This window comes from Eleutherodactylus coqui, chromosome 11, assembly GCF_035609145.1.
Source record: "Eleutherodactylus coqui strain aEleCoq1 chromosome 11, aEleCoq1.hap1, whole genome shotgun sequence".
Classification (NCBI taxonomy): domain Eukaryota; kingdom Metazoa; phylum Chordata; class Amphibia; order Anura; family Eleutherodactylidae; genus Eleutherodactylus; species Eleutherodactylus coqui.
In genome coordinates, this window is record NC_089847.1 from 82577366 (window position 1) to 82602406 (window position 25041).

General features: G+C 42.0%; 1 protein-coding gene across 1 annotated transcript in view; it reads left to right on the forward strand.

Annotated features, from left to right (window-relative positions):
• KCNK4 (potassium two pore domain channel subfamily K member 4) overlaps nucleotides 1-21910 on the forward strand; it is a 32976-nt gene extending 11066 nt beyond the window's left edge. Inside the window, exons 4-6 of the mRNA XM_066583998.1 lie at nucleotides 5806-5992; nucleotides 10967-11106; nucleotides 20662-21910. Of these exons, the coding sequence (XP_066440095.1) occupies nucleotides 5806-5992; nucleotides 10967-11106; nucleotides 20662-21192 (858 nt within the window). The 3' untranslated portion in view covers nucleotides 21193-21910. The remainder of the gene's footprint in view (nucleotides 1-5805; nucleotides 5993-10966; nucleotides 11107-20661) is intronic.
• Nucleotides 21911-25041: the final 3131 nt, after the last annotated feature.

A 25041-nucleotide genomic window follows, 5' to 3' on the forward strand; every position in this document is an offset into this window, starting at 1 on the left:
TTCAACCTCAGTGTACGTTATAGATTGTAGGACAGACACATAACACATAACCACTCTAGCAAAAACACACTTTTCCTACATCCCTAACCTGATTATCGGTCACACTCTGGACATTTCCAATGCAGTGCAGTCACTTCCATGCAGTGCAGGCTCCTGTCTGATATGTATCAGACACCATCTTGATTTTTTTTCTATTTCTCCCTGCTTTCTCTTCTTCTGTGCTGTGCTATTAATACCATGATGTATAAGCACAACATTACATGACCAGGTAGAGCCAGTACCACCAACAAGAGAGAGATCACAGCAGCAGCCTTGAAGTCCCTCGTTTGGCTGAACGGCAAGTTTTCACTTTTAAATGCCCCGCTATAAGCTCCTGTTAGTCTCCGGGAGGAAGAAGGGAGTCCCCTCAGTGATGAAGGGAGTCCCTACCGGGGATTCCCTTCATCCTTGCCAAGGACTCCTTTCATCCTCTGTGGATGATGGAGGGAAGCCCAGGGAAATTAAGGGGCCTCCTAGGAGATGAAGAGAACCCCTGGGGATATGAAGGGAACCCCTGGGGCTTCTCTTCATCCCCACAATGAAGGGAATTCCCCACAGGCACAAAGGGAGTCCCCTGCCATGGGGATTCCCTTCATGCCCGCATGAAATCAGTTCTTTTGTGTTTAGTGGCAAGGCAGAACTCACTCCTTTTCTTTTTTTCCCAGCTCCCATAGGAGTCTATGGACACTCGTGCATTTTGCGCAACAAAGATATTTCAAAAACCTAAATTTTCGCGCAGCAGGCAATTTCAGTCGCTGATATCCTATCTTTTTAACTGCAGTTATTTATTTATTTTTTTGTGGCTAAAATTCCTTCATCTGAATGTTTCCATAGGAAACCATTGTTTCTTTTGCGCGTGTAAGTTAGCTGCGCCAATTCCCTCAGGTGAATGAGCCCTCAAGCTGTAAATCTTTCATTACACTACATGGCAAAAGCCCTCTATGGGATTGAAATTTGTTTACTATGCAAAACATAGGAACATCGTACGTAAGGCCAAAAAAAGACATATATCAATGCAGTTCAGCCTATTAACCCCTAATGTTGATCCAGAGAAAGGCAAAACAACTTCATGAGGTAGAAGCCAATTTTCCCCACTAAAGGGAAAAAAATCTTTCCCGACTCCTATCTAGCATTCGGAATAATCTTTAAATCACCGAACCCCTCAGAAGTAATCAGTGACTATAACATATAACATTGCCACGTCCTCCGGCAGAGAGTTCCATAGTCTCACAGCTCTTACAGTAAAGAACCCACTTCTATGTTGGTGATGAAACCTTCTTTCCTCTAGATGTAGAGGGCGGCCCCTTGTTACAGTCACAGTCCTGGGTATAAACAGATGATGGGAGAGATCTCTGTATTGTCCCCTGATATATCTATACACAGTCATTAGAGCGCCCCCTCAGACCTCTTTTTTTTCTAAGCTACATACCCCCCCAGTTTTGATAACCTCTCTGGGTATTGTAGTTCATCCATTCTGTTTATTATTTTAGTTGCCAATATTTGTACCCGCTCAAGCTCTGATATGTCCTTCCTGAATACCGTTGCCCAGAGACATTGGATTATGTAGAAGTACACATTTATAAGACTGGGCAATGCTTTTTTAAGCCCTTAACGCTACAGGACATACATTTACATCCTGGAGGTTAGGGGTTTGTATGATCGAAGCTGTTAACCCTTTAAATGCCCTGAAGTTCAGGGGCCCCTTACTGCCGACCAAGATGAGATCGTGGGGTGCCATGTGGTTGCTATTGCAGCTGAGAGCCTTTTGAAAGGCCCCAGGGCTGCCATTGCAGATTGCCTATCAAGGCATGCCCTGAAAATTAGTTAAAAAAAAGGGCTACGTCCTTAAGGGGTTAAATCTTTTCTCGGTTTTGTTGAGTTGTGCCACAGAAGCCTTAGTTTTCTGTAATTCCCATTACCATGGTGTTAGCTTGCCCCAGTCTGGATAACTTCCTCAGATCTATCTTATTATTAAGGTGGTCCTGCCACTTTCAGCACTTTTGAGCTCCAACCAAATACTGTAAATGCTCTACTCTTCCCAATAAAGGAATAATAGCTGTATGGAAGCTTTCTAATTAGATATGTCATATTACATTCTTGTAGACTGGAGGCTTTTTTAACTTTTCACTAAATCTTCTCTGACAGCAGAGAAACTGATGTTGGATGCCACTTTATATCATATTGACAGCATAGATAGATGATTCAGCCTCTCCTCTGCCAAAGATGATCTTAAGTGACTCTTAGTGATTGACAGTTTTCTGAAGCTTCTGCCACCATAAACTGCAATCAGTTGCATGATGAAAAATAGTCTCAGAGCAAAGCAAGGTTCTGGAAATCTAGGCTGCTATGTTAGTTGTTAGCGTCTATTTAATAATGCAGGTGGAAAGTGTTTTGTTAGGTACTATACTCCCTCATACATTCTTTTACTTTGAAACAAGATTACTTATTTTATTAACCAAAAACTGAAATACTTAAATGCCTTGTGTGAGACTAGTTTTTTCTAGAAGTTCAAAATGTTATTTTAAAAAAATCATTCTGTGGTTAAATTCCAGTGCTGCCACTCCCGTCATAAGAAGCAATGGATGCTGGCCGGCAGAGGGACCTTTCACACAGGATAGAACGTTCAGGCTTTATTCCCATGAGCGTATATCAGCCTCCTTTTTCACGGCCGGCCGATATACACTAACATCTGCGGCGTTAAAGCTCATGAACGTGCGCATAAATCTAACGTTTGTGCGTCCGTTCACACGGCATGGGCCTCGGCGCATATACACCGAAGCTGCCATGCCATTGAGCCTTCCCTCCCCCTTGCCGGCTCACCTCTTGTCTCCTTCCCTCTGGCTGATTCCAATGGGAGGGGGCGGAGCTAAGTGCCACCCTGTCACGCCTCCTCCAATTGCTGGCTGCAAGCTAGCTCTGCCCTGTTCCTTGTCCACAGCCAGCAATGGGAGGAGGCGGGACGGGGCCATGCTTAGCTCCGCCTCTGTCCCGCTCCCTCCCATTGGAATCAGCCAGAGGGGAGGAGAGAAGAGGGAGGGAGTTTAGCAGTCATGCTGCTAAACTCCCTCCCACCTCCTTTCTCTGGCCGCTGTCATTGGTGCCAATAGGAGCCCATGCAGCGACTGACGTATTCCAGCCCAAAAGATAGTTCCAGGACTATCCTTTGGGCCCGATGTAAAAACGCCTGCCGCTATATTTGCCCGACTGGACGTTTTTATGTAGCGGGAATACTGCCCTGTGATCTGATGCATTAGAATCCAATGCATCAGATCACAGCGTATATTGGCCGACCGTGAAAACGTTGGGCCTATATACGCTCGTGGGAGAGAGGTCTCACCCTGTGGGGCTTGACTTCCGCACCTGTTAAAATCCGTACATCTTTACTTCAAGACTGCAAGATTCAATACCGCAGCAGTGGAAAAGCTTTCTGCTGTGGAATTAAGGACATCTTCCGGAATTGTTTTTGATGAGATGTAATTTTGCAATTAAAGTCCGTGCAAAAAACTGCAAGAAATTCGGCCACCAATTCCGTTCCGCCAAGGTCAGTTACTGAGCTTTGTTCACAGGGCAGCAGAGAGTAGTATTCCTATAATGATCAATTGTAAACATCATAAACCGACGACTTACGATGTCCCTTATTAACCAATCCAATCATTGCTCTAATGACCCAAACTTCTATCTATTCATAAAGCTAGTACAATGCAGTCGTCTTACATTTTATCTTGCTGGTGTTCTTCTCACATGGACAAATCTGTAATTTCCTTCATTAAAGTACTGTCCTTCGGCTGACTGGATAGTTTTGCCCTGATGAGTATCAGGATAGAAGAAGAGCAAGCTTCCGATATTTATTAGCCTCAATGACTCGGATTCATTCTGCTGAATTACTGCTCATTTGGATCTTTAACCTCTTGATCTGCAGGGTCATATGTGTACCAGGACATATATTTGGTACGCTTTAACAGATGTCTGTGTATTGTGCAGACTGTAATGTAATCTAATGCAATTTCCCGCATGAAACGACAGTATGGACATGCCACTGTGCCCGTGTAAACCCTTAGGACGCCTTCTGACATGGTGAAATCACTGGAGGCATTACGCAACAGAATGCTCGCAGCAATTTCACAAGAATTCCGAGTTGGCTAGGTGCGGATTTGAACACATTTTTATTTGCGGAACAGCTGAGGAATTTAACCCTATGATTTCGAGGGTTGAATTCTGCCGCATAGACATGCTGCAGATTTAGGGCTCATTCAGACTAACGTAATTTATTAGTGCACAGAACACGCTTCTATGATTGTTAGGCTTGTGAAACTGCGCACACCTAACAAAGATAGAGCATGCGAATGCTATGCACAAATCTAAAGGTCTGTCCTGTTGGGAAAAGATAGGACCTGACCTGTCTTTGGTGCGTGCTGTGCAGGACTTTCCGTTGACTCCTATTGTTTTGCGCGGCTATTTGTGTACGAAAGAAGGGGAGGAGGGGCTATAGTACTTCCAAATCTTTTATTCTTCAATAATGGTGATTAATAGGAATTTGGCAATAGACATTCAGGACATTGTGTCCAAAAGGGGTTAATAAAGACTACTACTGATGGGGCCCTACTGTTAGTCATGTGTTAATGTTAAAAGGATAGTCTAGTGATTAAAAGTATTAAGGTATATGCTTCATGAAGGTGTTTTCACACGGGATGGGATATTCCACGATAGTGTTGCGGAATAGGCCGTCCTGAAATTACCAAAATTCACACAAATAACTGTGGATTTTCATGTGGAACTGCTGGCAGAATTCTGCCATTTTCAATTCCGCATCAAAATCCGCACGTTAGCAGTGCAGCTTTTGGGGCTGAACATCCTGCAGGAGGGCATATTCTGCAACATTCCTGAGGTGATAACACGTAAGTTTGCAATATAATGTTATACCTTGTTTTACAAAGCTGCAGAGATACTGCTTTACCTGTGGTTCAGTTCTCCGCCACTTAGTTCTCCATTGGTATCCAATGGTTATTACTAGAGATGAGCAAGCATACTCGCTAAGACAAACTACTCGAGCGAGTAGTGCCTTTTGCAAGTACCTGCCCGCTCGTCTCTAAAGATTCGGGTGCCGGCGGGAGGCGGGGAGAGCGGGGAGATCTCTCACTCTCTCCCCCCTGCTCACTCCCGCAACTCACCATTCTCCCCTGCCAGCACCCGAATCTTTAGAGATGAGCGGGCAGGTACTCGCAAAAGGCACTACTCGCTCGAGTAGTTTGCCTTAGCGAGTATGCTTGCTCATCTCTAGTTATGACCTGTATGCTTTCCTGTTTTACTGGTCAGGCATGCTCAGTGCCCTCACATCTTGCAATGCTGACACATTTTTTAAAGTTTTGATTGCGCACTCGCCGGTAACAGGGTATTGTGGGAGATGTCATCTTTGCGTTCCCTGGCAGCCATTTTTTATAACAATGTGGAAATATCAAGCTGTCTGAAAGCCAAATTGTACTGAAGTTCAATTTGACAATTTAGATGGATATTTAGGATAATGCGAATAAGTGGAAACGTTACGGAAATGTTGAAAATTTTGGCCAGTCTCTTGAATACCCTTTGACTTAGGCTCTTAGTGATCATATAGATATTGATTCTTGTGCAACATAGTAAAGAAGATTATCAAACAGAGTTGACAACTAATCACTGTTCATACAAAAGATCAGTTCAATGGATTGCAATTTGTGAATGAACAAGTCTCCGTCATTTCAAATATGTCATCCTTGTCTTTTCTTCCATACACAGAAGTGGCGTGTCTCAGCGACCATTGTACGGATTATCTCAGCTGTACTTTTCATTCTTATTGGCTGCATACTCTTCGTCCTTATTCCTACCTTAATCTTCCAAGAAATCGAGGCATGGACCTTGCTAGAAGCCATTTACTTTGTAGTCATCACCCTTACCACAATTGGCTTTGGTGACTATGTCGCAGGTATATCATGATTTTATTGTATGGCGTTTCAACAGAAATATTCAACATAATTCCTTCATATAATATTCATGCTTACCATGTAGAAATTTGTTAATATTGTGGAAAATACCTATTTCACATATACCTCTTTAATCACAGGTGCAAAATAAAAAGAGGTGAGATAACAAAACAATGTAAAATAAATATGTGCAACTATATTGCAAAGGCCAGATTTATATCTGCATTGGAATCTCCGGCCAGAGCTTCCATCATAGATCCGGCTCGAAATACTTGACAGCTGGGTGGAAACCATACGGACCCCGTTATATTCAATGGAGTCCATCTGGTGTTATTCAGTTTCATCCAGAGATGGAATTGTTCGGCTGTGGGGATTCCCCTTTCCTGCTCCCCAACGCAGGTGTGAAATTACCCAAAGACAAAACATACAAACAGTACAAGTGCCCATAAATATGCCAACATTAAGCATATAAATATTGAATTGCATTACTGCTACATTTACTGTGTATATAAATATGAAATTATTAGTATAAAATCCGATCATTTCTCACCACGGACACCCTAAAGACACTCTCCTTCTCCCTCATCCATTCCCGACTCGATTACTGTAACTCGCTGCTATTTGACCTTCCCCGTACCAGACTCTCCCCTTTCCAATCCATACAAAATGCGACAGCTAGACTAATTTTCCTATCCAGCCGCTTCTCAGGCGTCTCTGCACTATGCCAGTCGCTGCACTGGCTATCCATCCACTAAATTCAAACTCATCACCCTCACCCACAAAGCTCTCCACGGCACCGCGCCACCATACATCGCCTCCCTTCTGTCTATACACCACTCAGCCCGCACACTCCGATCAGCCAACAAATTCAGATTAAATGTCCCTCTAATTCGATCCTCCAGGACCTCTCTAAAGCAGCACTGCTCCTCTCGAATGCACTACCCCAAAACATCCAGACAATCCCCCACGCACGGAAGTTCAGATGTGCTTTTTCAAATGCACTTCTTCAGGGAGGCATACGAAATGTTCTGATCCAATTCCCCAGCCCACACCACCCCACAACATGCCCCCTGCCCCTCCCAATGGCTCTCCACTAGAGTTGAGCGAACATGCTGGTCCAAGCTTGATGCTCGTTCGAGTATTAGCATACTCGATGGTGCTCGTTAGTCGAGCGAGTACCACGCCGAGTTCGACCCCTCCCCGCATTACCACTTCCTGCAGTGACGCGCCAGAATGCACACGTCCACAGCAGTATGTGACAGAGAGAGAGAGAAAGAGAATTTTGGTACTCGCTCATCTCTACTCCCCACACCTTCCACTTTGCTTATTGTATACATCTTCTGCCCCGTACCTCCTTATCACCTCCCAGTTCTGTTTCCTAATAATTAAATACCATATGTAATTTTTGTACTGTTTGTGTTCCTCTGTCCCCATCTCTTGTCCCTGTACCTCCTGAATCATCCCCACCCTGTCTCTCTCCAAAAATTGTATACGACATGTAATCTCGTTTTGTGTTCCCCTGTGCTTTGAAAACGCTGCAGAATAAGTTGGCGCTATACAAATAAAGATGTTGTGGAATATGCCGTTCCTGAATTTCAAACCAAAATCTGCACTGGTAGCTGCAGATTTTCATGCAGAATTGCTGGCAGGATTCTGCTATTTTCAACTCCACACCAAAATTTGCACATTAGCAGTGCAGATTTTGGGGCTGAATATTCCGCAGGAGGGCATGTTCTGCAACTCTGTTGCGTGATATTCCGTACTATGTGAATGGTTCCTAAAGGATTTTGAATTCCTCAAAGAATTTGTTGGGTGCTTTAAAAGAAAACAAAAAAAAAACTGCTTTTGCTCAAGGAAGTATGCCAAGCAGTTAAAGTATATTAGTGAATTGATATTTTCTATCTTTAACGTAGATTTACACTTCAAAGAGAATTGCTTTCATATTTTTTTTATTTATTCCATTATATAAATGCATATCAGTATTGTATATAAATATGATTTTAACAGCTTTTTGGTCGCATGGTAGTCTACTAACCCCTTGGCGCCATCAGCCGTATACTTAGAACAGTAAGAACAGGTAATGTATGGAGTAAGCTTGGAAGTTGAACCCACTCCATCAGAGTGTTAGCTGCTACCCAGTTGCTATAGCTTGGAATGGTGTTATCAAAAGCGAATCTGTCGTTTAAACAGTTAGAGTAAAGGCCATTTACACGCAAAGATAATCTTTTAAACGACTGAAAGATTTAAAGATTGTAATGGCCATTAACACTTTATCATCTTCATTTGCATGTAAAAAGGCCTCTAGGAGCTTTTTGAAGAGCCCAGCATGTGGTTAATCACATGCCCAGCTGTACACACCGCTGCATTGTTCTTTTCGCGGCTGCTGGAAGATTACAATGTTATCTGCCGTCTCCAGTGGAGATAACAGTGTGCGGTCTGTTGAGAGTTACTTTATCTCTCACTAGCTGAACGATGGATTTTAAGTTTATCTTAAAATCGTTGTTCAAGCTAAAACTGCACAATGCTCGTATTTACATGTAACAATTATCGCTCATTTTCGGTCGTTTGAACAAATATTGAGCAATAATCATTGCGTGTAAATGGGCCTTAAGGGAGGGCACCCCTTCTGGTGCTAATTCCCTCCCCACAATCATGAGGTGCCAGTAGGTTGTCATGGCAGCGGAAGACCTACTAAACCAAAGTTCCCCCATCTGCCATCTTACTTCTTTTATTAGGTCCAAGCAGAGCAGGGCTTAATAGGATAACACTGACAAGCACAATACACTGCAATACAGAAGTATTGAAATATTAAAAGCTTAAAAAACCTATTTTCCCATTAACTATACAAAAAAATAGACATTAAAAATTATAAACGTAATTGGTATTTCCACGCCCATAATAATCCAGATATTAAAATAGTTGGTTATTTATCTTGCATGTTGAATACCATAAAAAAGAAAATGCCAGAATTGCTGTTTTGTCATCACATCTCTCCCAGAAAACATGGGTTATAAAGTAATGAAAAAGTCTTAGCTGTCCCAGAATGGAACCAATAAAGACTACAGCTAGCCCCACGAAAAAAAACCCAAAAAACAGCTCTACTAACGGGAAAATAAAAAAAAGTCATGGATCTCAGAATATGACGAAATTAAACAATATTTTTATTTTCTTCATTTCGTAGTAAAACAACAAGAACTATATAAATGTGGTATCATTATAATTAAACTAACCCCAAAATAGGGCTAACAAATCAGTTTTACTATGACTGATTTTTTTTTCATTCTACCCCACGAATTTGTTTTGCGGGTCATTAGAAAATGCAAATTGCCTTGACAAAAACAAGCCCTCGTACAGCGATATCAATTGAAAAATAATAAAGTTATGATTCTTTGAAGGTTGGGATGGAAAAAACAAAAAAATCACCGCCTAAACTGGAGCACTGACTACAGCACCAAGAGGTTAATAAAGTATTATATCAATGAATACACCTAAACGGCACTTATTTTGATGGCTATTTATGGGGTCAGAATAGGCTGAAACGTGAAGACTATTGTCTTTTATCAATCTTACCACTGCAGATAAAATAAGAGAGAGAATGCATTAGCAGAAGCCTTGCTTGCGGCTTGGTGGCTTGGCATACAGTTCTTTTCTCCCCGAAGAAAACATTAGCATTACAACACATGGCAGTTTCTAAAGAATTTAGCTTTTTTGTACAAGAATGCAAGAACAATCTTCAAACCAACAGATATGACAAATTCTGCTCTTTGCCAGGAGTTCCGAAATTGTTGTCCCAGCAAGCCCTACTACCCTAGACAACTCAGTTGTATTAAAGTATTTTCCCCTAAACTGAATATTGAAGGCTTCCACTAGCCAGTATGATTGTGCTGGGTTTTTACCAGACTATCATGGGTTGTTCCTGCTCTTCCTAGAGCCACCCTTAGTCTCTGCTGGGCTGTTGTTAAGTGCCTACTAGCCTCCGAGCCACAATAGATTTCTTTGTCCCACCAGTGGCTTCTTTCCAGTCACCACTCTCCTTTCTCTTGGCTGTATTGATGTCCATCTTCTTGCTGCTCTGCTTTTGGACTGAGCCACATTGTTGTCCAATGAAACCCATAAATGAGCCTGATTGTCTCCAAAGATCAGTTATAAATTTTAGACTCAACGTCCTACTGCCTAAAAAGGAAATATTGGGGCTCCACAACAGAGCAAACAGACCTGGGGGAGTGGGTATGGTAAACATTATGGAAATGGGCTTAATGAACAGCCTGTGCCATTCAAGAGTGATGAATGGCATGCAATCGCTGCAGTCTCTTCCCGAATCGCATTGGCTGCACCTAGATAGAGTAGCGTTGCGCAACAAGGGAGACCATGAGAAAGGCAAATATAGTTTTTTGATTCTTTTAACCCATTATCTCCCACTCATTTTCACGCTTGAAATACCCCTTTTCGGCTGTCTTCACAGTGGCGTGAAAATTGCATGAGATTTGTGCGTTGCGAGACACAAATCTCACACAAATACGAACCCCATTCTTTTGAATGGGTTCATTCACATTAGTGATGTTTTCCTGCATGGCACCATGATGCAATGCTACGCAGGAAACACATTTCAGCATGTCCTAACTAGCTATGAGATCTCCCATTGTTTTCAATGGGGCTGGCGGCAGCAATGGGAGAACTCTGCGATCCTCTGTCACAGCCGGGGCGGAGATTCCCTTTATTCCCGAAGTGATGCGAGGTTGTTTTCACCTGAAAATGCCTCGCATCCATGGGGCTTTCACACGATGGCAAGTGTGACATCGGGCCGGTGTGAAGGTTATTATTGTGGGATTGCTTTTCTAGTTAAATAATTTTATATTTTCTTTCTCAGTTTCAATGTGTTACTAAAATGGTTATAATAAAACAAATATGATGTACATTACTTATTATTCCACCATTATATCCCATTGTGAGTATTCATCACTCATGCTGTCTTCTAGGTGATAGCGCTGGAAATGAACACACCTGGTACAAACCACTGGTCTGGTTCTGGATATTGCTTGGCCTTGCCTACTTTGCTTCTATTCTCACAATGATAGGGAACTGGCTGAGAGTTCTGTCACGAAAAACCCGAGCAGAGGTAAGCCATAAAAACCAATTAATGGGACTGCATGATGGTTTCTTGAGTCTTTCTAAGAGTGTGCGTGTTTATATCTAGATAGATGCACATGAACTTTGTTTTTGTTGAATAACACTGTCTGATCTGTCCAAGGAGAAGTGGACGGGGCTTTATATTCTTAAAATTTACATATGCCATAAAAGTTAAATTGATGGGTGGCGAATCACCAAGATTACAACTATTATGGTCTTATTTAGACACTGTGCCAAAAAAAATCTATAGTGGAAAAATAGCATAAAAGGAAAATAAAATGTATACAAAGTGATCTGCCCTCATTGCGATACAGCATAAGTGTTCAGTTAGTCAGTATTTGCTAGAGGCACCCTTGGCAGCCTGTTTCATAGGTTTATGTTCATTATAGCTCTTTTTCTACGTGGCACATTTGTATAGATGCCTGGACTCTCTTTGGAGTTAAGGTACCCATGCACATTAGAACAAAGTCGGTCAAATCCATTAATTTCCCCTTCCCATTATGAGATTCAAAAACTGTTCATAAAAATATATACAAAAAAACTGTGAAAAAAACCATGACTATACGAAACATGCAAACACAATAATTTTACAATTAACACATTTCTTAGTTTCAAAACACCATATAATATACACATACTTGGTATCACAGTAAAACCTCTACTAATGTTGGTAATCCGCCCAAAAGCAATCAACTTTACCTGAAACCGTTGCTACTCAAGGTAATTATTTCCATAGGAATCAATGTAAAATAAATTATTTTGTTCTAGATATTTCAAAAAACACACCAAACCACATTTAATAGAGAATAAATATGGTCTTTAAAACCAAAAACAATAATGAATATAAAAGACTACTGTAAAGAACAAATGAACATTTAACTTGTTATTGAACATGTTACTGTGTGTTCTCTGTGGTGTTACGTAGGACTGAAGGTGACATCATTATCTGTCCTCAGCGTTATCACTGTGTTCTCTGTGCTGTTATATTGGAGTGCAGTTGTACAGTATTGTACTGTACTAGTGTATTACCCGTCGCCGATTATGGAGAAGGGTGAGTTGCATTAACAGCAGTAGGAGGAGGAGGAGGAAGAGGCCTGGGACGGGCGGTCAGAAACGCTATCTTTTCTCCTTAGGGAGAGCAACTATAAACTAAGTAAGGAGACTCAACTGGCCATGCACGCTCCTCTGGGTCATATGCAAATAAGGGAGATGGAATAAATCCTCCACAGTGCCACCTATTGAAAGGCAGCATTCCTTCAAGCCAAAGTCAGACTTTTTATACAAGCCTTGTTACAATGACTGGGAATTACAAGCAAAGCCAGACTCCATGTACATACAGCTGTTTCAGGGTTTTTGCCCCTTATCAGTGTTCAGTGATGAGGGGTCTGCAGTGGGGACGAAAGAATCCCCTGCCACAGCTGTGGCAGAAGACCGTGATGCTATCCCATTGCCGTCAATGGGGCAGGGGCTGCTGCCACCCTGTTGAAGGCAATGGGATGAAGGCAACCCCTGCAGCAATGATTTTCGGGTGGAGGCTTGCAATATAAGCCCTACCCTGAAAATCATCTCTAGCTGTTAAAAAATGAAAAAAAATGTATCCACCTGAAGCACTGTCCGTCTCTTCTCCCCGTCCTCATCAGTCTTCTTCTGTATTCTGGTGGACAGGGATTAAATGAAAGCTGAGAACTGCCTCTGATTGATCACAGCGCTCAGCTAATCAGAGGCAGTGCTTTCTGGAGACTGGGATTAATACAGATAAAGACTGCTGTGGACGGGGAGAAGAGCCGGACAGCGCTTCTAGATGAGTTACATTTTTCTTTTCTTTTTTTAACAGCTAGGGATGATTTTCAGGTTAGGGCTTATATTTGAAGCCCTTTCCTAAAAATAATCGCTGCAGGGTTTGCCTTCATCCCATTGCTCTGCCGGCCTCATTAAAAGCAATGGGATAGCATCACGGTCCTCTGGGGATTGTTTTGTGCCCACAGGGAAGTCCTATCATCACTGAACACCGTGACAGTGCTGTCACGGTGTTCAGTGATGAAGGGACCTTCGTGGAGCAGCTGCGTTTCTACAAGCACAGCTGCTCCACACACATGTAAAAAAACAGCACGGATCTTTAGTCACGCGCTTTTTGCACATCTTTGGAGTGCATTTTTTTTTGCACATATAGGCACGCAAAAAAAACCACTCTGACCGAGCCCTAAGTAACAAAAAAGTGCAAATAGTACCTCAAAAAAACAAGAAAAAAGTTATGGGCATCAGAATGCTGTGAGGCAAACGAGTACAATTAGGCTGCTTTCAGATGAGTAACGTTTGCTCTGTATTAGGTCTATGTTGAGGGGATCATAAGGCAGGTTTCAGATGAGCCGTGTTACGGCTCTGTATCACGGACGTATTTTTACGTATTACGTATTATGTTACGTATTACATTTGTACGTCATCAATTTTTTATCCATATTTGCCTCAATATTTTTATTATACTGATCTGTATTTGCCCACTAGAAAAGGTAATACAAATACGGAGGCAAAAATGAAAAAAAAAAAACACAGATCATGCTGCATTTTCAAACAGTGGACCATGTGATTAGCCCTATAGATTTACATTAGCTCCATATTACGGTCTCCTCAACACGGACCTCATACACTATAAGTTGTAGTAGTGCAGTACACAGGAGGGCCTGTAGAGGGTCAGAGACAGGTCTTCTATTGCGAGGGTTAACCAAGGGGTGGAGCAGGAACAAGATAAAAGGCCAGTTCCTACCAGCAGAGAGAGAGTGAGAACCAGCGCAGCTGAGTGAGGTGCTGCAGGCTGGTGGCCTGAAAAGGCGAAAGGTTGACAGGGTGACGCCCCTAACCTCAAACACCCAGGTGGGGTGCTTACATGGACTGATGGACTTTATTCTATGAAGGACTGCATCTTGGGACTCTGTCCGCTATTTTTTGTTCATGCTGTGAATAAATGTTGGCAGGCGCCAGTCTTAAAGAGAAACCAAGTTTTATGAAGTGTTTCTGGACGTGTGGTGGCCATTCCGGTCAAGTAATCAGCGATCCCGCAGGCAAGAATACCCCCCTTGCCACAAAGTCTATAAGGCTAGTCACATGGGCACATTATTTACAGCCGTTTTTCGAAAATGTAGCATGATCTATTTTTTGCGTATCTGCCTCTGTATTTGTATTATCTTTTGTTGCGAAAATACGGATCAGTATTTGCCGAACAGAACATAATAATAAATTGGAGGCAAACGCAGATGAGAAATTTATGACATATGGATGTAATATCTTTTGAAACACGTCCATAATACAGATCGGTATCTTAAAAATAGAAGACAGCCGCACTCCAAAACAAAGTCCAAATGTGAAGTGATTATTTATCAGGACATTCATTCGCCATTCATTTTGGAGTGCTGCAGTTTCCCTTCTTCAATTGTTTTGTGGATCATTCATAAACCGGGATATTGAATACTCATTCATATATATGTATTGCTGATTTTTATTGGTACTGGTCTTCAAGGAGTTAAAGGGAATGTGTCAACAGAAAAGGAAAAAACAAAAATCCAGCTAAGAAGACGATTCTATAAAATTCCACTTTATTGGAAAAACTTCTTCCCTTAGGGACACAGCCTTTTTTTTCACTTTCAGTTTTTTCTCTCCCCATTAAAAAATCTTAACTCGTTTATTTTTCCATCAACATATCTGTATGACGGCTTGTATTTTTCAATGGTACTCTTAAATGTACCACATAATGTACTGAAAAACTTTAACAAAATTTTAAGTGGAGTGAAATGGAAACAAAATGCAATTCCATCATCTTCGGGGTGGTCTTGTTCCGTCGACATAATGGTGTGAGGGCTCGTTTTTTGTTGAACGTCCTTTAGTTTCTATTGGAGTTCATACGACTTTTTGAAAGCCTTTTATTTATTTTTTTTCTTGGAGACTGGGTGACCAAAAAAGTGCAATTCTGATGTTCTCTATTTTTGTTCACCGTGCCGTATAAAGAATGCGTTACTTTGATTTACTGGACTTTTATGGATGCAGCAATACCAAATATGTTTGATTTTTTTTAATTATAAATGCAGCAAAAGATTTTTTTTTTATTACCTTTTCTTTTAATTAATGAATTTTTTTCAAACTGATTTTTACATTTCTCTTTAGTCCCCATAGGGTACTTGAGCGTTTGATAGCTCCTGCAGTATAATGTAATACAATAGTTTTACGTTATACTCCGATCTGAAAGGCAGTCTGTTAAGCCACGTCACAGGCATGGCTTGATAGGAAATCTGCAATGGCAGCCTGGGGGTCTTTAGGAGGCCCCTTATTTGCTTTGGGAACCAACCGGTACCTCGCAATCTCATCAGGGAAGGGCCATTTGGGACCCCTGAACTCCAATTAGGGCATTTACAGACTTAACAGTCATGATCAGCATTCACTCTGATCATGGTTGTTGCTGGCTAGTGTCAGCTTTAAGAAACAGCCCATACCTGCATAATATAGAGCAGGGTCGGCTCTCAATCCAGCTCCATACAAACTCCAAATCTCCATGATGTAACTGTACATCCTGAAGTGTTAAGGGTTAAAAACTTGACAGAATTTACATGGACAAAACAATAATTCCAACGAGTTTCAAACGCATCTAAGCATTTTTAGCCATGACTAAGAACTCTTAGGTGCGTTTAAAATGTGTTGGCAGTTTTGTGTCTATGTGAATTCTGTCATGTTTTGAACGTTTTTCAATAAAGACGATTTTTATGAAATCATCTTGTGAGCTGGGTTTTTGTTTATTGGTTGAATTTGGAGGTGTTGACAAATATCTTTCTGTGCTCTGGGCTTGAATTTGAGGAAAACGAAGGTGAGCTGCCATTTTTTACTTTTTCTGTCATCAGAAAATGACTTATTATATAAATCACATTTTTTGTGAAATATATTTTTAAAGAATTTTTTTTTATATTCTTGGTACTGTTGTATCTGGTCTCCACCGGAAAAATGGGTGAAAGCAAGCTGCCTGCCCACAAGCAATGCCCACAACTTGATTGGCCGGGCCAGAGAATGGTTAGTAGTGAGATACCTAACGCTTCCCCCTTTTTGCAGTCATTCAGCTTTTAAGGAAAACCTGTTTTAAGCAGATTTGCAATATTCTTTCCATTTTTAATTACTTATTACATTGTCTGTTTAAAAGGTTATCCAGTGACTTAGAAATTATTTGCATCGATTTTCTTTCTGGTGCCTTTAATAACCTCATCACAGCATGGTTTGCATTATTCTGTATAAAAAAATAAAGTACAGTTAACCTAATTCACTATGATTTAGTCTTGCTACACAATACATTTACCACCTCCTATTGACTTGCAGTACTTGATAATTAATTCTTTGAATTGTCAATGACTAATATCTTTTGAGAAAACTTAACTGTTCTAATAAATTCCAGTTGATATGACAACAGCTTTATAAGACTGATAAGGATTTCTGAGATCACTGCAGATGACGCACTTTTTTTTCTTGGCATTGTGTTAAATTACATCCTAGCAATGAGAGCCGAAGTGCCTCCAATACAGTAACAAAACAACACCAAGAAATCTTAAATTGAGTTCTGGGACCAGCAGCCTAATTTTTATGGCATGTTCATATGGCGCAAAAAATGCTGTGGATTGTCCGCAGCATAATTAGATGTTGATAATCCACAGTATTTATAGTACAGGCTGTGGAGAAATATTTAGTGTAAATTGACCTGCACTGTGGATTTTGAATCAGTAGCATATCAATTTAAGTTGAGGATTTCCATCAAAGATTTCACTCCTCGCTGCTAAAAATCCGAAGCGAATCCTCAACATAGGAACATAAGTGACGGACATGAAAACATATGTCTGGAATTTCTGCTTTTAAGCAGTGGGCCAAATATCTGGATATACTGTAAATGATTATGTAGTTGAAATTAAACACGGCAAACACATGAAACAGGTGTGAAATGAAAAATAAAATCTCCAAAGGTTTGTGTCCCAAAAGTCATGGTGGGGTTCCAAAGTTTAGGTTTTATTTTACAGAACATATAGAGTATATATTATGAAACATTAATTAAATTATAGAACAACTCAATAGATTTTTCCATGTTTATCAAAGTTCTATGTGGGCTCCATTGGTGTCTTTACAAACACCTACGCAATATTCCACTTCCTGCCATAGTTGCCCAAGAAGATCAGGTGTGACAGATTAAACCGTTTACCTGATTTGCTGTTTGTATATAAAATATTTAGCAATTAAAACACTGTTCACTTCACAACCACTAGAAATAGCAATCCAGACGTGTCAGGTACAGAAAGCGTGGGGCCATTGCTTCTATCTGCCTGTGTAAATGTCTCCTCAAAGAATTCTGCAACAACCCTTGGGCAAAGGAGTGCCATCTTTGCAGTACCCTCATCAAATTCAGTTACTGCAAAGAGTTCCAACATATTAGGTAACGGTGTGATGTCACAGTGCCTTCCGCAAAGAAAAATGGACCAATTATATAATCACAGGCAAGAGCATACAACACGTTACTTTTGAGGCTGTTATAGTCCATGTTCAACAACTTTATGAAGGCGTTTGTTAGCTCATACTCTTAGGGTGGCTTCACATGAGCGTGTTTTTCTGCGTGCATACGCGTGCACAAAAACACGCGTCTATTACAAGCAATGCATTCCCTATGGTGTGTTCATATATCTGTGCTTTACAGGCGTGCGCCTGCAAAGATAATACATGCATGCACCATAAGGATTGCACGCATTGTCTTCAATGGAGCCGCGGCTGCATTAAAGACACTTGTCTGCCGGCACCCCGTAATTGCTTTTCAGAGAAGAGCTTTAAATATAAGCTCTTCCTTGAAAAGCAAACATTTTATTGTAAAAAAAATATGTATTTACCTGTCTGCCGCAGCCATGTTCCCCGCGGGAAAAAATTCCCTGCTGCATCTATCTCATCTGTGACAGATGCGGCAAAGGAATTCTAAATCCCCGCGGGAATGAAGAATTCCCTGCGGCACCTGTCACAGATGTGACAGATGCAGCAAAGGAATTCTTTATCCCCGCAGAGAATAAAGAATTCCAGCTGCCAGCACCCAGTAATGGTTTTTCAGGGAAGGGTTTCAGGTATAAGCCCTTCCCTGAAAAACAAGGCAAAGCTGCTGGGGCTCAGCCGTGTCCTCTCAGCGCTGTCCCCGGCTCTGTAATGCAGTTCTTTGAGTAGGCGGGGATTGAAAATCCGCGCCTGCTGAAAGAGCTGCTTGTGATTGGCTGAGGCGCTCACAGATCACAGACAGCTGCTTCTGATTGGCTGAGCACCTCATCCAATCACAGGCAGCTCTCGCTGAATGAATGACAGGTGAGAGCTGCCTGTGATAGGCTGAGCGCCTCAGTGAATCACAAGCAGCTCTTTCAGCAGGCGGGGATTTTAAATCCCTGCCTGCTGAAAGAACTGCATTGGAGAGCCGGGGACAGCGCTGAGAGGACGCGGCTGAGCCCCGGCAGCTGAAGGAAGGTGAGTATGTGGTGTTTATTATTTTTTACACTACGTTGTCTTGTTTTTCCTGGGACGGGCTTATGCCTAAAACCCTTCCCTGAAAAACAAGTACAGGATGCCGGCAGCTGGATCCCCTACCGCAGTTGTCATCTGTGACAGCTGTGGTAGGGAATTCTTTATTCACCGCAGGGATTTAGAATTCCTTTGCCGCATCTGTCACACGGGGAACACAGCAGCGGCGGGCAGGTAAGTATAAATTATTTTTTTTTTCTTTTACACTAAAAAAAAGTTTGTTTTTCAGGGAAGAGCTTATATTTAAAGCTCTGCCCTGAAAAACAATTCAGGGGTGCCGGCAGACCATTGCCTTCAAGGGAGCCGCCGGTGAAGACAATGACGGACCTCCATACACGCGTGTTTTTGCGCGTACAGGGGTGCGCACATATGTACGCACACGCTCATGTGAGGCCACCTTTAGGTTGTGCTGATGAGCCTGTCCCAAAACATGAAAAAAGGCCTTATCACTGGACAATACACAAATGTTAAAATGCTTGTCATTGTTAACTTTATTAACAATATTCCCACCAAATGTGTCTTTTGCTAAAATCACCTAGGTGGATTGCATATACAGTGGCAACTGGAGTTTATAACCAGATGGGTTTTTTTTTCAAAATTCTGTTAACAGTCATTTTTTTAATGCTTAAAGGGGTTGTCCCGCGAAAGCAAGTGGGGTTATACACTTCTGTATGGCCATATTAATGCACTTTGTAATATACATTGTGCATTAATTATGAGCCATACAGAAGTTATTCACTTACCTGTTCCGTTGCTAGCGTCCTCGTCTCCATGGTGCCGTCTAATTTCAGCGTCTAATCGCCCGATTAGACGCGCTTGCGCAGTCCGGTCTTCTCCCTGATGAATGGGGCCGCTCGTGCCGGAGAGCTGGTCCTCGTAGCTCCGCCCCGTCACGTGTGCCGATTCCAGCCAATCAGGAGGCTGGAATCGGCAATGGACCGCACAGAGCCCACGGTGCACCATGGGAGAAGACCCGCGGTGCATGGTGGGTGAAGATCCCGGCGGCCATCTTAGTAAGGTAAGGAAGAAGTCGCCGCAGCGCGGGGATTCGGGTAAGTACTAAACGGGTTTTTTTTTTAACACATGCATTGGGTTTGTCTCACGCCTATTGAATAAAAAAAAACCCGTTTCGGCGCGGGACAACCCCTTTAATTATTGAACACATTGAGGGACTCATTTCCTTGGATTGTGGATGTAACTTTTTTAAATGTCTTCAGCAAACTCGTCATTAATGAATGCTCTTCCTGAATAATGTTCATCCAGTGCGCTTCCCATATCTGTCAGTTGTCTATTCCAATGCCGAATGTTATTTTTGACAGGTGGTTCTCCATTAATTAGACAACGGTACTCCCATTGCACAGGAGTCACAGATTCAATTTTGCTTTTTCCTTTGAACCATCCCCATCTTGTGTACTGGTGACCATGGATAAAACACTCCCATTAACCTCGAGATAAAAAACGTGGAGACATGGTCTTTCATTTGTCACTTGTTTTATGTGTCTGTCGTGTTTCATTCCAACGGCATAATTATGTGAAATGCAACCATAATATTTGGGACAAGATGTATATCCCAAGCTTGGTTAAAAAATATTAATGAGGGAGTTTGAAATAAATTAATTTCCATCTATTACTTAAAAAATATAAAATATTTTTAAATAAAAAAAGTAAGTGAAAATAAAATATACATCAGAAATTAAAACATTATGAACTGAAGGAAACAGATCCAGCTTGAGGAGGTTTTGGTGTTATATAAAAATAGCTTAAATGCTGCATAAATAAAAAGTTACAGAACTTTTATATTATATTCTAATTCCTCATATTTTCAAGAAATATGATTCCTGTGAGTGAATGAGAGCTCTTTGGTCTACATTCGCATTCTATAAATCAGGCTGGTAACCCTGGACATAAGAAGTAAGTAGATTGCACGGAATGTGTCAAACAATATAGCTGAGAAGTTATAAAACAACTTTTCTTGTCCTCTTTACAGATGGGTGGTCTAACAGCTCATGCAGCAAACTGGACAGCAAGCATGACTGCTGATATGAAGCTTCCTCACAGGGGGCTAAGCCTTAACTTTCAAGAACGAATGGTACGACAGAAAGGCGGTTTCCAAAATTCAGATGGACAGCAAAAAGATGAAGACGACGTAGATGTGGAGATGGAAAATGAGGGAGGGGGACAAGTGGAGAGAACCGAAGATGAAGACGAAGAAAATGAAGAGCCTCAAACACTTCCAACTTTACTTCCTACCATTGCACCACAGACACCACCACTTACTCCTCCTTTCAGAGCAGAGGATCCTGCAATACGAATCATGGAGTGGGGAGAAAATATGGCTTTCATTGATGAATCTTCAGATACTCAGAGTGAGGTAGGCCTGGGAGAAGGGGAGACAGATGAAAAGGGCGTGAGGGGAAAAGTACCAAGAAGCAAAAGGAAGAAGAGAACAGGAGGTAGAGGTGGTAGGAGAGAGACCCTCCCAACTCCACGGAATCGGGATAAGGGGGAAAGCGGGTAGCAGAGAATGTACCTTAATCTTACAACTTTGCTTTAATAAATAGTAACACTACCAAAGTGCCACTCCCCTCCCATCACTTCACTGCCAAACCATCCATTGACCATGAATCCTACAGGCTGACTGATGTCTCTAATAGCTGTAACATTAGTCACTTAACTGGTTTTATACACAGTGTCCAGAATATTTTAATTGGCAGTTTTCAACATGACATGATAATTTTCTACGTTCACCAGTACAAAGAGCTATGCAAGAGCCTTCACACAAACAAGTGTGGTCATGGTGGTGCCAATTTATTTACATGACTTGTGACCACGGAGTATAATTTCACTTGTGGTTATATCACACTTATCCTTCTCAGCATGTCAAAGAATGCCAGTTCTCAGTAATACACTGCTCTAATTGACTAAAAGTATAATCCCATCTTCTAAATATCATCAGATCGCTTTTTTGTATATGAATGAGCAGTCACTATGATCTTAGTAGTCTGATTGGCTTGTGCATCTGATACATGTGGGTGGGAGAGGTAAATGTGATTAATAAATGGCCTTACAATAAAGAGGTTTAATGGGCTGTCTGTGTGGTTGCAGATTAAATGCTGTTCATCTTATGTGCTGCCAAGACTGGACCAATACTTTGCAATTTCTAACCTAGAAACAATCGTTGCTGCAGGCACTGCTCTGTCTTCCATTAGTTCCCTCCCTGCAACGTAATAAATGAATAAATGATGGCATCTTTCCAGGTATTCTTTCCCCTGACTCTTTTTACATCTTTTTTCATCACCTGATCAATTTCTGAATGTCTACCTAATGATCTCCGCTATTCCAGACTTACTCAACTTGTCCTCAGGTACCCTTGCTATCTCCATCTTAGAATATTGAATGGGTTATTGCATTAAAAACACAAGCGGAGCTCCTGCTGGCAAACAAAACTACTTGGACAGATTGAGAGAAAACAAAAAAAAGAGATATAACAATTACACAAAAAAGCTCCTCCTTTTTCTTCACCCTGTCCAGTCCCTATATTACAATCCAAAGGATGAAAAATAATTAGCGTCCATTCGGTTTTCCCTTTTTCTCCCCTTCAAGAGGTTTTATGAAAAGGATGAGATTTAGACTGCCCTCTGCAATGGAAACTGAGCAAGCTACAGTAGTGTTTCAAAGTTTATGAACCCTTCAGAATTTTCCATAGTTCTGCTTATATTTGACCTAAAACAACAGCAGATTTTCACGCAAGTCCTAAAAGTAGATAAAGAGAACCAAATCAAACAAATGAGTAAAACATATTAGACTTAGTCATTTATTTATTGTAGAAAATTATACAATATAGGGTCTGTGAGTGACAAAAGTATGTGAACCTTTAGGATAAACAGATAATTCGAAGGTGAAATTAAAGCCGGGTGTTTTCAATCAATGGGATGACCATCATTTGTGAGTGGGTGACCTGTTTTGAACAAGGATCTATCACAGTTTGATCTTCGCAACAAGTTTGTGGAAGTGTAACATGGTACGAATAAAGGAGATTGCTGCAAACCTCAGAGCAGGGTGCTTGATGCTCATCAGGATGGAAAAGGCTACAAAACCATCTCTAAAGAGTTTGGACACCAATAGTCCATAGTCACATAGATTGTATACAAACGGAAGAAATTCCAGACCATTATTACTCTCCCTAGGAGTGGTCAACCAACAAAGATCACGCCAAAAGCAAGGTGTATAGTAGTCAATGATGGTATCGCCGGCAAGGAAGGCATGAAGCTCAAGGGTGGCTGGCTCTGGCAGTCCATTAGCGGCCACTACTGGTCCTGTCATCCAGCTGATGGCCAGCTTACAAGTGGCTCCGGCAGTCCTGTACCGGACGCTACTGTTCCTGGCCGGTGAGTTCATGGAAGCAGCGCTACGACTGCCACTGCGAGTGCTCCAGCTTCTGAAAGGGCAGCTCCTATAAACGGCTCCAACAGTAGTGCGGCAGCAGATCCTGTTTCTGGCAGGCCAGCTCCTGGAAGCGGCTCTGGTTGCCCTTTAAGGAGGGAGGGAGTGCTGAGCCAGAGGCAGCAGCAGCTGCTGGAGGAGCTGCTGTGCCCGTGAGTCAGTTTCCCTTCAGGGAGGGAGGGAGCGCTGAGGCAGCAGCGGCTGCTGGAGGAGCTGCTGTGCCCGTGAGCTACTGGATCACCACTCCACCATATTGAGTTACTGGTCCATCGCTCCACCAACCAATCAGCAACTGTGGGTGTTCCCAGGACCTCAGCTCGGCCAAACCATGTCTCCACCCATACGTCAGGTGGAGACATACTACATTAGTGCTGTCAATGAGGTCACAAATGAACCCAAGATAACCTCTAAGCAACATAAAGATCTTTCTCACATCAGCTAATGTTAATGTTCATGGGTTTACCATCAAGAGAACGCTGAACAGCAATGGTGTGCATGGCAGGATTTAAAGGAGAAAATGGCTGCACTCTAAAAAGAACACTGCTGCCAATCTGCAGTTTGCAAAAGGTCACCTGGGCAAGCCACAATAGAGCTTTTTGTATTAAATGAGAAGCACTTTGTTTGGATAAAGAAAAACATTGTATTACAGTATAAAAACTTCATACCATCTGTAATGAAAGTATCATGGTGTGGGCCTGTTTTCCTGTATCTGGGCCTGGACAGTTTGCCATCAACAATGGAATAATGAATTCTGAATTATACCTGCAAATTATAAAATAAAATGTCAGCACATCTGTCCACAGGCTGAATCTCAAGAGAACATGGGTTATGCTGCAAGACAACGATCCACAGCACACAAGTCATTCTACAAAAGAATGGTTAAAGAAGAATAAAGTGAACGTTTTGGAGCGGCCAAGTCAAAGTCCTGACCTTAATCCTATAGAAATGTTGTGGAAGGACCTAAAGCAAGCAAATCATGGGAGGAAACCCAATAACATGAAAAGTTGAAACTGTTTTGTATGTAGGAATGGGCTAAAATTCCTCCACGCCAATGTGCAGGGCTAATCAACAATAACCGGAACTCTTTAGATGCAGTTATTACTGAGAAAAACAAAAACAAACACCGCATCCCAAACATGCAGCCAGCCAACCTACTAACTGAAGAAGCCAGTTGCAGAGGTACAAGGTACCAATGAATAGCCACTTACAAAGATGATGCGTGGGTGGCTGTTCATCCGTACCTTGCACCTGTGCAAATGGCTCCTCCATTTAGCAGTTTGGCTGTCTGTATGTTGAGGGATGGGATGCATTTACCTGCCCTCTTGTTTCAGTATGTCAGTAAGTATGTGGCCACTTTCTGTGATTTTTGTTGTCCGTTTATATTTTCCTTTTCTGTGATTTCCGATTCAGTTAATACTAGAGATGAGCGAGCGTACTCGGAAAAGCACTACTCGCTCGAGTAATGTGCTTTATCCGAGTATCGCTGTGCTCGGGTCTGAAGATTCGGGTGCCGCTGCGGCTGACCGGTGAGTCGCAGCGGGGAGCAGGGGAGAGCGGGCGGGAGAGAGGGAGAGAAAGATCTCCCCTCCGTTCCTCCCCGCTCTCCCCTGCAGCTCCCCGCTCCGTGCCGGCACCCGAATCTTCAGACCTGAGCACAGCGATACTCAGATAAAGCAAATTACTCGAGCGAGTAGTGCTTTTCCGAGTACGCTCGCTCATCTCTAGTTAATACTGAAAAAAGCAATCAAGGATAGGAAAGCATGGGGAACGATGTTGCATAAAGTGATCGAAAGTTAGCCTCGACTGAACAGATAATCATCATCATTGCTGCACAAGGTGGTCACACCAAATACTGAAAAAAAGAGGTTCACATACTTTTGCCACTCAGACATGTGATATTGGATCATTTTTCTCAATAAAGGAC